This window comes from Engystomops pustulosus, chromosome 4, assembly GCF_040894005.1.
Source record: "Engystomops pustulosus chromosome 4, aEngPut4.maternal, whole genome shotgun sequence".
NCBI lineage: Eukaryota > Metazoa > Chordata > Amphibia > Anura > Leptodactylidae > Engystomops > Engystomops pustulosus.
This window is the reverse complement of record NC_092414.1, coordinates 147,837,466-147,850,300: the sequence shown is the minus strand read 5'-3', so window position 1 is coordinate 147,850,300 and position 12,835 is coordinate 147,837,466. Positions and strand designations below refer to the sequence as shown.

General features: G+C 36.1%; 1 protein-coding gene across 6 annotated transcripts in view; it reads left to right on the top strand.

The window, feature by feature from the left end:
* The window catches only part of TRPM1 (transient receptor potential cation channel subfamily M member 1), a 144,364-nt gene that overhangs the window by 85,844 nt on the left and 45,685 nt on the right, over positions 1–12,835 (top strand). For all 6 annotated transcript variants that reach the window (XR_011854980.1, XM_072148027.1, XM_072148022.1 and 3 more), the window contains exons 2-8: positions 3,668–3,747; positions 4,002–4,197; positions 5,251–5,464; positions 6,492–6,616; positions 7,573–7,744; positions 8,764–8,938; positions 10,077–10,200. Coding sequence is in view for 5 of the 6 variants with exons in the window: in XM_072148027.1 (XP_072004128.1) it covers positions 3,668–3,747; positions 4,002–4,197; positions 5,251–5,464; positions 6,492–6,616; positions 7,573–7,744; positions 8,764–8,938; positions 10,077–10,200 (1,086 nt within the window). In the remaining variant the exon portion in view is untranslated. The remainder of the gene's footprint in view (positions 1–3,667; positions 3,748–4,001; positions 4,198–5,250; positions 5,465–6,491; positions 6,617–7,572; positions 7,745–8,763; positions 8,939–10,076; positions 10,201–12,835) is intronic.

Genomic DNA, 12,835 nt, shown 5'->3' with positions numbered 1-12,835 from the left:
AATTTAATGGTATATACACAAAACTTGATGTGAACCTTGTTCAATACTATTAGTTTTAATAAAATGTACTTCTATATTATATAGCCACATACTGATAAATAATCTAATTTACCAACCATAGTCACATGTAAATGTGAGGCTCAATAGTTAGGAACTTATGAATATTTGTCCCTTTCAGCTATAAATAGTAAACTTATACATTTAATAAATTGCTACACTTAAAAGGATACATTTATGGTTCATATATTCTTTTTGCAGGTTGTTACTAACTAGTGTTCCAGCTACTATGCAGAGTGTATCCTTTATTGCTTTATGCAACTTGGTGCAATAAATGCAGCATATATATCCGATTATATACTGTACATTTTGCATATAGGAATTTTATATACAACACTTTATATAATAAGTGTTCAGTGTAAGTAATGTTTCTTGACAATTACATTAATGAATAATTTAAGGCTTTAACCTGTAAAAGGACATGTCTGAGATGTAGACGTGCCTATGTGGACAGTCTTAGGTTTTCGATAGAGGATTGTTGGATGATTTGAGTATTTCATGCAGAAATCTCACTGAAGTTTCAAATTAGTTTTTAGAAAGGATTAGCTGTAATTAATGCAGGGTGACCTCCTTTCTCAATGCTAAAAGAATGAGTAGATTAATGAGGACCCCTGAAAGGGCCTATTATGTCCAATTGTCTCAATTATGCAAATAATGTTGAAATTTTTTAGCAGAGGGAGCAAAGTTTCAGATTAGAAGTTTCTGCGTTCCTTCTGCAAAGTAGGCATTTTTCCAGTTACTATAGTCACACAGAAGGTTTAACAAATTGGAGATTTGGGCATTATCAAAGTAGATTTGTTGTGCCTTGTTCCACCATGAGATGAAAATACCCTCTGGGCAGGGAGATGGATCATGGGACTGGTAAAGGATTACCTTCAAAGGCAGTCATGAGATTGGCTTGGACAAAGAGGCTGCTCACATGCTTATCATATGAGATTCTCTTCTTAAAGTGTCGGCAACCCTTCTCCTCAGGGTTTCTCATGAACTTCCAGAAGGCAACCAGCAAGGCAAGACGCAACAGTCTGTCCTTCAAGAACTTCTGAGGTAGGAAGATAGGAGCAGACCTTTGATGCTACATCAATAGCCTCCTAAAATTACTTGGTTAACATTTTGAAACTTTTACTAGCAGACATATTATTAGAGATTCAAATTTGTAAGATTCAATATTTCTTTTCCTTTTTTTTGTGTATTTCAATATTTTACTTTTATTTTTGCTCTTCACTGGGGACTCATCCACCATTGTTATGTATATGCATAATGCATGATATATGTACCTAATCATTTTTAACACTGAGAGGAATAATAGAAAAAATGTTTATGGTAAATCGAAAGACGTGAGTGTGAAATGGGTTGATGCCATATATTTTTAAATAATTGTATATTTTTTTATTTTTATTGATATATGTTTGGTCAATAGATGTTAATACTAACATTCAGGGAAAATTAGCATGATCTACTTTCACAAATCACTAGTCTCATGATAATATTCTTAATTATTCTTAGCATTAATCACTCTTAATTAAACTATAATACCCTTCAGAGAAACTTACTAAAATCCCTCATCATTTAGTTAAGTGTTCATATTATAATTTGAATATTTTTATTTCACCAAAAAAGCCTGTGTTCACTTAAGCATTGGAGGCTCTGTCTCAGTTTGTGTCTCATATTCTGTGAAAAATAAAAAAAGGATGTTGCAACTAGGTGCTACAAACCTATAATAAGCAACAGAGCAGTTATGTATAAATCTTACATCTACATACCGGTATTCTGTGGTACTTTGTCATATTCTCCCCCTAAGCAAACAGTGATGACACATGTTGTACAGGCCACCTACAGGGCTAAGTAGTTACTGCCCTATATTCTATTTACAATATGTCATTCAATCCTCTTTTTAGTCACATGAAAATGATCATGAATCATAAAAGCACAATCATATGATCACTTTTTTTCTATAAGATTGGTAAACAGTATGCCTTTCATCAGTTTTTTGTCTGAATACGGTTATACAAGTCATGGTTGTAAACACTTAGAAGCCCTTTGGACTACCAACACTTGTAAGTAGTCTCGTTAGTGTTAGGTTTGCGGTGGAGTAAATTATCAAAAACTACAATTTTGATAATTAGAATTTGAGCATATTATCTATCTATCTATCTATCTATCTATCTAAGGTATGTATGAATAAATATATACAAGTACTACAGAGAACACTTTAATATTTAGTGTTCTAAGTTGTTGAGCAATTATAATATGATTATTATATAAGTATTTATATAGGTCTTTGAAATGGAAATACTACAGATATGGAAGATGACTCCCTGCTATGAAAAGTAGGTGTCAGACTTAAAGTATTACTTTATATTAAAGTGAGAAGAGAAAACTGAAATAGCAAAATGTTCATAATTTCACATATTATGAAGTAAAAGAGACATAGATCTCTAGTAGAGCAATGTGATTAGTCAGGATAGATGGGATCACTGAGGAATTAACAGAACATTTGCTAGACACTTGATCTTACTGCTAATATCTGTTATTCTCTAGACAAAATAGCTTTCCTGTCCTTCCGCCTTACCACTACAGTTAATCTGTCATAATCCTAATAGATTCTACACTTTAGCAATTTTATGTTTCTTAACCCATTTTTTTGTACTACAGGAAATAGCAAGTCTTAAATAATTATAATTATGTGTCCTCACATCTTACAAAATGTACATTTTTTTCGTGTCTGTACTGAAGTTTATGAACTGGATTATACATGTAGTCGGAAAGAGGACTAAATAAACGAGAACAGTGAAACTTTAGAAGCTTCAAAACAGACTTCTATTATTTTACCAGTGTTCTAATTTTTCTATTCATGAAAACATATATAATATAGGAGTTTTTCTTCTTACAAGAATTGTAAATCTTATTTGGGTACATATATTTTTACATCTTAAACCTGATTAAATGCTGTGACGACAACGAATTAGAAAATGGGAAACATGTCTTAAAAAAATTATTATTTGCCAGAAGTAACCGTCTTATAGACAATGTATAGGATGTATGTTTAGTAACTGCACCACTCATTATTTTATCTAATTAAGTTGTGTGAAAGTAATACTCAAGGTACATTAAAATAACGAGGTACTGTTCCGCTATGTTATAATATATAATGCATGGAGGCCTCTACTGAAAAGAGAGCAAATGTAAGAAAAACTCCCAAAGAGTAATTCCAGTTTTTCTCCCTTGTACTTTTGGATTTGACTTTATTATGTACAGTGGATTTCTAGGTAAAAAAAAGAAAGGCATGTGCAGCATTGCATGTATACTATACATTAGGCTCTATTATACATACTGCTGACCTAGCCTAAAAAACATGAAGTGAAGCATTAATGTGCCATATTCAGAGTTGAAACAACAAGAGATAGTGAGTAAATTTATTATCAGCATAGTAACCATAAAAATAATTCCATTATATAGAGAAGAACTGAATTGGATCCAAAATGTCTGTGAATTGAATGGGATTGAGAAATCAGTTTAATGTATGACATAATGTATGGCTTTGCTTTCCAAGAAGGAGGACAAAGGTTACACACACATATTTTAAAAATGTTTCTGTTTCTTTTATTCACAGGGTCAAAAGGCTTGGATAGAAAAGACATTTTTCAAAAGAGAATGCATCTACATAGTTGCCAACAGCAAAGACAGCAACAGGTGCCTTAACCCTTATTCTTCTATTGCTATAATAAAGAGGCATAGTAAGATATATTCATTTGTCGATTTATCTTTTGCATAGTTTGATTCATGTAATGTATTTAAATGTAATTACTAGGAATCTGATGGTTATATGAACAGTAAGTCTGCCAGTTATGTATGAAATGCCCAGACAAACAAAAGCCATTTTCTGTTATATGAAATGACAGAATGTGTTATGGATCTGTCATAAACTGTTGGTGCTCTGCTTTCAGGTGTTGCTGTGGTCAGCTCATTACTCAGCACATCCCACCTCCTCAAAATGCAATAGCTAACAAGAATGGAGAAGATAACAAACAACTTGAAACTGTGCCTGAAAAATGGTCCATAAGCAAACACACGCAGTTAAATCCCACAGATGCATTTGGAATACTGGAGTTTCAGGGGGGAGGACATTCAAATAAGGCCATGGTAAGTATTTACCATGACCATACCATTTATTTTACACTTGGTATTTGTATTTGCTGTCTTGTTGAGTTTATATCTGAAAAATTCAGCAAAATGTTGTTCCTGTAAATTGATTTTTTTAGGAAAGCCACATCCCTTTTGTTCTACAAGTATTTGAAATGCGGCTCAAATTTTTGTTTGCAGTTTACTGCAAAGCTATTTTATCTCAAACAGATTTCTTAACACAAAAGAAGATATCAAAATATAGTGATGGCATATACAACATCTTGGCACCATACACAATGAATATAAAGCACAATAAGCTACATAAAAAACATAACAATCCTATTGTCCACATAAAACACATACAACACTAACACACACAACAGTAGGGATTGGGTTAGTCTTGACCTAGCTAATAAAGTATCCTTCAAGTAAAGGGATGTTAGATACTTATAAGTCTGCTACTAGCATTATTTTTCCACATGTTATATAATATTGTAGATATATTCCTGTGTTTGCACTCTCACTTTAAATTGCTAAGGTTGCAGAGGTTACAGCCCAGGGCACAGACTCCCACCAGGGAGAGAAAATTTGGAATCCCTCTAAATCTCACACAATAGGTGCATTCATGTCAAACCTGAACCCTGTCAGAGTAAATGGCGTGGATAAACCCTGACAGAGGCCAGTGCACTTGAAGGTTAGGTATACAAGGCTATATTAGCAGAATGACTGTCATTACAGTAGTTTCTCATGTATGCACTATGAAAAGTGCATAAATATCAAGTATATTTTACATTTTCATCTACAATATAAATACATTTTTATTGCTAATCCATGCAGATAGAGTAATTGTCATTAAATATGCCATAAAGCACCAGGATATCAGTATATACATTATGTGTCCACAAGTGAACGCCAATGAACTTCAGCGAGATGACTTTGTATACAGTATTGGTTAGTAGACATGTAGTAGGTGGACCTATCTCTGAAGATTGTTCTTTCTGAAATCAGGGAAATGGTGAAATTCTATTTATCTTGTCTCTTACTCTTAATATGGTAATTGTCTTCCTATAGTACATCCGGGTATCTTACGACACAAAGCCTGACTCGCTACTTCACCTCATGGTAAAAGAATGGCAGCTGGAACTCCCTAAACTTCTAATCTCTGTACATGGTGGACTCCAGAACTTTGAAATGCAGCCTAAACTAAAGCAAGTGTTTGGAAAAGGGTTAATCAAAGCTGCCATGACCACTGGGGCCTGGATATTCACTGGGGGAGTCAGCACAGGTATGATCTGCTGAGCATTTGCAATATTTTGTATCATTGGAAAGTACACAAAGATTTTAAGCTCTTGCAACTAGGGCTCTCATTCCTATTGTTTCATCTGACATTTTTATTTCTCTGTATTGTATTGTTTTATTTGTAAATGTACCCATGATCTGTAACGTTTAGTGTGCATACAGCGCTTGAAAAGGTTACAATTCCTTGGAAAAAGCTACTTTTTTGCTACTCTCTGCATTATGCAACCCCCACACCATGTGGGCAGAAAGGGGAGTGCAGTGGGCCGTGTTGGGCCGTGAAATTCCTGACGAAGGTTACAGCGCAATTCTACATCATGCAGATTTGTTCTGCCAACTTGCTTATGTGCCCTGTATAATATATATAGATTATACTTTATATAGAGGCCAGAGCCTCGAAGTATATCCGACAAAACTTTTGAACGACCAGCGCTTGATAAATTTCTTTTATACATTTTTCCACTTCATCAAAACCTCATTGATGTCCTCACCAATACTGCATCAATACCTTGATAAAACTCATGTGTTTTGGTGTAGTTTATGAAATTTTGAAGCCTCCTAATGCTATTATTACAGTATAATAGTGCTGAATCCTCATTAAATATTTCAACAAATTCTGGCAACAATTGACATGTTACTTCTTTATTTCCTGTTTGTGGTTTTTCAAAGCCACTTAAGGAAAAGCTTTCAAAATATTAGAAACTCAGAAATGATGATACCTCATTGGTGTCTGATCAAAATCTTAGATAGCTGTTATATTACCCGATAAATGAAATGTATAAATAGACACAGTTGTTGGTGGACCATTTGGGTACTGCAACATAACCCTAATGTAGTGAATGAGTTGTAATACCACACACAAATCTTGGACTAGAAACCTACTGTTTCTTATAAAAAAAATAAAAAAAACCCTGGATATTCTAGAGATGCAGGAAAACATATTTAACGTTAATTTAATAATCAAACTATTTTCTAACGGTGATATTAATGCAGCTAGTTACTATTTCTCATTACAGGCGTAATCCGTCATGTTGGCGATGCCTTGAAAGACCACTCTTCCAAGTCCAGAGGAAGAATATGTGCCATAGGAATTGCACCTTGGGGAATTGTGGAAAACAAGGAGGATCTTATAGGAAAAGATGTAAGATATGTGACTGTGATAGTACTGTATTGTTCAGAAATAATTTTGTTATATAGACACTTATTTGTTATATATGTTAGTGCTTATTCAGATTTCATAGACCAGGAGAACATGTGGACCCAATGTAATAAGGACATGCAGACTTAAGTTCTTTTTAATTAACAATTAGTTTTATAACTTTCCAGTGATATATTGTGATGATATTGATTAAATTAACCCCTTAATTAACCCTTTGTATTAGGAAATGTTAATATGTATTTTTAGACATATACTGTATAATGGAGAATCAGAAGTGTCTGAGAGGAGAACTGTTCTAGTTGCCCATGGAATCAGAGCTCAGCTTTTAAATTTTTTTTACAGCTGTTTATAAAATTAAACCTGAGCTCTGATTGGTTGCCATGAGCAACTAGAACAGTTTTACCCCAGACACCTCTGATAATTCTCCCAAAATGTTTTTTTTTTTACTTTATATGTCCTCCATGAGATCATAATAAAACCCCTGGGGGATTTTTTTTTTTCAGGGGGAAACAACTCCCTGTTGGGGCAAATGCTGTACTGAGACTTGATTAGATATTTACTGGGTCTGATAAAATCCAGCAGCTCTGATCCATTCTTTGGCACCAGCGATTGTGTGACCAATGGGTCAGAACTTCAGCTGCCTCTTTTCACAACACAGTGCTACATCAGTGCTATGTAGTGAGGAGAGGAGAAGGTAGAGGTGGTAATAAAATAATTGTACTGTCTAAGGTCCTAGACTACCTCAGACAGCCAAGAAACTATCCTGCTCTTGCAATCTTCGAAGGAGCAGGAGAAACTGCAGTGGCGCCAAAAGACATTGCTGCAGACTCGAGGTCCACAACATCCAACGTCTAAAGTCAGTGGGCAGTCAGGATCAAGTTATGTAACAATTGTGTAAATATTCTATTTATTGTGTTAATATTTTATCTTATTAACAGGTAACAAAACCTTACCAAACAATGTCTAATCCCCTAAGTAAACTATCTGTACTGAACAACACTCATACCCACTTTATATTAGCGGATAATGGAACACTTGGAAAATACGGAGCAGAAGTCAAGTTAAGACGCCAGTTAGAAAAGCACATATCACTTCAGAAAATCAATACAAGTAAGTTCTAAACATTCATGAAACAACTTCACAAGGCAAACCATGTAAAATGTATGGAATTGTAGTGTTTGTGAAGAAATATCAAGTAAGTGTCAAGTAGGAATAGGGCCGGCAGAAGTGATGCCACTACAAACAACACAGTTACATTTAATAGTTTTCCATAGTCAATTAAATTTATGAACACTAACCTTATAAATGAAAAGTAATACACAACCATAGGAAATAGTGGTGCTGTGCATGTGCTTTGTCATAAAGAAATTCTACCATTAAAATCCATCATCATAAACCAGCGCCACTTACTCATAGATCCAGGCGCTGTGACTGTGGTAATCTTCTGTGGTAATGACCTCCTTCCTTCTAAAATAAACTTTTAAAATGATACTAATGAGCTGCAGGGGCTCTGGGGGTTTCCAGAGCCCCCCAGCTATGTCTTTTCACTCAATGTTATAATGAGAAGAGCAGGTCTCCCTTCTCCCTGCACTTCCTGCTACTGCTGCTAGATTACACAGGAAGAGGGAGGAGGAAGGGAGCAGGGGGAGGGGAGACCTGCTCTTCTCATTGTAACAACCTGTGATGCTGCAGCACTGAGGGTCTCTGGAAACACGTACCAAAGCCCCTTGGGTTCATTGGCATAACTTTAAAAGTTTATTTTAGAAGGAAGGAGACCATGAATAATGAATCACTGAGTGTCACTTGTTTATCATGCTTGATTTAATGGTAGATTTCCTTTAAAGATTTATATTTTTCCATGTCAATGTTTAAAAATGGGAATAATTAAGCATTTTATAAAGTAATGCCATATAATCTCTTATTAACTTTGATTTTCTAGGATATGATAATGTGACACATGGGTTTCCCTTTGTCATCCTATGCCTGGGAATAAAATGGAGGCAGGGACAACAAAGGGATGCTCAGCTGTCATCTACTGCATCAATTTACTTATGACATTTTTTTAAAATGTTTTTATATTTGTATGTTTATTGCCATCCAGTTCAGTGTATTTTTTGTTTATGTTGTAGGACTAGGACAAGGTGTGCCAGTGGTAGCACTCATTGTGGAAGGAGGTCCAAATGTTATCTCCATTGTCCTTGAGTGTTTGCGTGAAGAGCCGCCTATCCCGGTAGTTGTCTGTGATGGAAGTGGAAGAGCCTCTGACATACTTTCTTTTGCCCACAAGTATTCAGAGGAAGCAGGGTATGATTTTATGAATAGTCCAAATCATTCTTAGAGATAGACTTGCATGTTACGGATACAGGTACATACATATGTTATGAGAGGCATGATGATACAGTTTCGCACGATGTTATGAGTCTAGTTAACTTGTTGCTCAATTGCTTAATGTTACTGGTTACAAATTTACACACTACATTACATACCTTACAGGCTACAAATGTGTAAGGGGTAGAAGTTTACGATTAACAATGACATACATGGATATAGGCTACGCACACAGTAACACACAAATAACTAACAGGATGGGGCCGTAGGGGATGCCATTGTAGTTTACCGTGTTATAATGAATGCAGAGGGTGGCTCTGTATGCTGCACTGGTGGCCTGTGATGCTGCCGTTTTAAGCTACCTGGTGCTGGTTATCTCTAATGATGAGTGGCTACATTGCAGGGGATCATTGCCTACCGATGATGCCCTTTTCTGTCACCCTTGGCAGCCTAGTCCCAGTGCTCTGTTGCGCTCAGTTGAGCAACCCACAGCCCACTATCATGGTGCCATCTTGGTTTATACAATTTACAGAGCACACAACCATGGTATAGGAGGCCATTACATATTTAGGTAATAAATAAGTTTGAAAACACTCATTATTTTTGATCATCTCATGAGAAGATCTAAGCATCACAGATGGAAAACGCCACAAAAGCTGCCAGTCTGCTCAGTTAAATTCCAGTCCCTTTTCTTCATGAAGTATATTGAACTGCTGGTTATAGATGAGACAGCCCCTCCTGCTTTGCAATTCGAACTACCAATGATCCTTACATAGATTAGCCACTTTTAGTAAAGCTACTATTATTACCACTGAAGGGGTCTCATATAGGGGGACCCCTGCCATAGCACACAGGTGTCCGAGCCCACCAGTGGATTCACTGGTCCACTGGTGGACCAGTCCGAGCCTGAAACTAATCCCTATGAGGCTCCCTGCCATGAGGCTCTTACAGAATTCACAGAACAAAGTTACTTGTTTTGTAGCCAACTAGAGGAAGACTTCATGTAGGCTGAAAACAATGGCAGGAAGACTTCAAGTGTGTGAAAATAATGTGTAAATAAGAATAAAATAAATTCCTGCTTTGGCTATTTTTGCATTTTGTGGTGTATTTTTAGGATAATCAGTGAATCCCTTCGTGATCAGCTTCTTGTTACCATTCAGAAAACATTTAACTACAGCCGGAATCAGGCTCATCAGCTCTTCATTGTCTTAATGGAATGTATGAAGAAAAAGGAATTGGTAAGACAAACCAGCAGGTCCCCTTCCTACCTGTCAGTGACAATAATATTCATAATAATATTAATAATAATCATAAAATAATAAATCTTTATTTCTGTAGTGCCATCATATTCTGCAGCACTTTACATATAGTGGGGTACATATAACAAAATTAGATATTACCGAGTCATAACATAATATGAAACTATAGGATTTGTAAAGCCCCACAGAAATTGATAAATAAATAATCATTATTATTATCGGAGTGAGGGTCCTGCTCACAGGGCTTACAATCTGTTAGAAAGCAGTAGGGCCACAGGAGGAATAATATACAGGATAGTGTGTATCAGTGCCATGATTGATGGAGCAGGTAAAGTGGTCCAGTGAAATAACAAAGCTGCCCCCTTCTTTTTTCGCAGCTGATACCTAGATAGAAAAGGGGCTAGTATAGATGACCTGGGCCTCTTTCCTATTTTAACCATATAAGTTAAATGTAAATTTTAATAACGTTGAGTATAATTTATTTTAGCTAAAAATCCTATAAAATACTCTATAAAAATACTATAAAAGTTTTTCTTTTTGCTAAAAGTTTTTCTGCAGGATCTGATCTCATTGTTGAAATAAATTTTAAACAAAGGGTTAAGATGTCTATGCGGCTAGCTGAAAGATGTATGGTTATGCTATATGGTGTGATTGGTTATGGATACTGTCCCATACCCTCCTTGTATATTCCATCAATAAAGATTTTCATGTTCTGTCAGTGTTGTCTGTGTGACTAGTCCCTGTGTCATTATTCATACAGCATACAATGAGACCATTTCTCCTCTATGCATACCATCAATGTCTAGCTGGTCATGGGGCCGTGTCTAATTTGCAAACAAGTGTGGCTTTACCAAAGCAGTCATACAGAAAAAAAAACATACAAAGAGGCAGCTGTATGTTATCTTAGCAATAGAAATGTTAATAACTCTTTCAATTTAACCAATTTATTGCAGTCATTTGATGCAGTCATTGTCAGATAGCTGCCTATAAAAAAAAAAGAAATGGCGTATAATATTTTGCACGGCATGATATTAGCATGACAAACAGACATCTCTAAAATTATAACCATTTATAGCTATTATAGGTGTAATTATATCATCATTATTATTATTCATCATCATAATTCATGTAGTTGTCTCCTGATTAAATATTACATTTCTCTGTGAAGCAAGAAAATTAAAAATTGTTCAAAAATATGTTTTTATAAATATTTGATTTGGAATCATTTAGAAAATACTCCCGTGCCCAAAATGCACTTACAGGTTAGTGTTTTCATCTCAAAATGTCCACCTGATTCTGGGATCAGTGACGTTTGCCCTGGATGGCACATGAAGCATATTTTCCCAGCTTGGCAGAGTAAGACCAGTTATTGGTGTTGTGCTGCTCCACAGATAAAAGCTGGCAAATACAATAGTGTTCTACATTACAGAACAGTTATCTTCATGTGCAGTGGTGCTCGGAGCAGGTGGCAGCAGGGCGTGTGCAGTTGTGACGTCTTTGTCTCTGTGTCACATGGGTCATATCTAAATAAACTGCAATGAGTGGTCAATTTCTACAGTCCATATCTAGACACACAATTAAACCCAATTAAATCATGGGTTGTAGGGACCGGGAAGACGTAGAATGAGGAGACATCATGGCATCCAGAGACAATTTTCCTTTGTCAAGTTGTGCTCTGCAGAGGCTTAGAGGAAACCTACCACTTGAAATGGCAGGTTTAAGAAGAAAACACCGAGCACCAGCTCAGGGTGATCTGGTGCCGGAGCTTATTTTTGTTAGTGTTTTAAACCGCTGTATCGCGGTTTAAAACACTTTTTAAACTTTATAGCCGGCGCAGCGAGGTACGCGCTCGGCGCTTACCATGCGCGAGACCGTGCGCACGGCTACATAGGAAGTGAAGGAGAGCCGCGCGCATGGTAAGCACCGAGCGCGTACCTCCCTGCGCCGGCTATAAAGTTTAAAAAGTGTTTTAAACCGCGATACAGCGGTTTAAAACTCTAACAAAAATAAGCTCCGGCACCAGCTCACCCTGAGCTGGTGTTCGGTGTTTTCTTCTTAAACCTGCCATTTCAAGTGGTAGGTTTCCTTTAAAGGTTTTATTGTTTTTATTTTAGGAATAAGTAGCCTTCAGATAGGCTGATCATGGCAGGGGTTGGTTGCATTCCCCAAAGACCAACTATTGATGACCTATCCTGAAGAAAGGCCCTTAATAGTGATTCCTTGAAACACATGTCAGCAGTAACTGGATATTACAGAAACAATTCACATAACAGTGTAAAAAAGTTCTGGAGTATAACAGCTGTTTCATCCACTCATAAGAAACATGGGATATCACTTTTCTGTGTCATTTCTGTCATTCTTATTTACTGTTTCTTTAAAATCCAACCACTGTGAAACCCTTTAACCTCTTTTAGGGCACTGATTCATATTGGCTAACCTGCTCATTGACAGAAATTACAGCTTATATACAATAATATTAGAACGCATCAAAATATGGCTTTAGGGGAGCGAACAACTAGTATATACCTGCAATGCTTAGACACAAGAGTTTTATTTCTAAATTAACTGATTCCAAACGGTAGTCACACAAATTCATTAGCAGACCCACTAACCC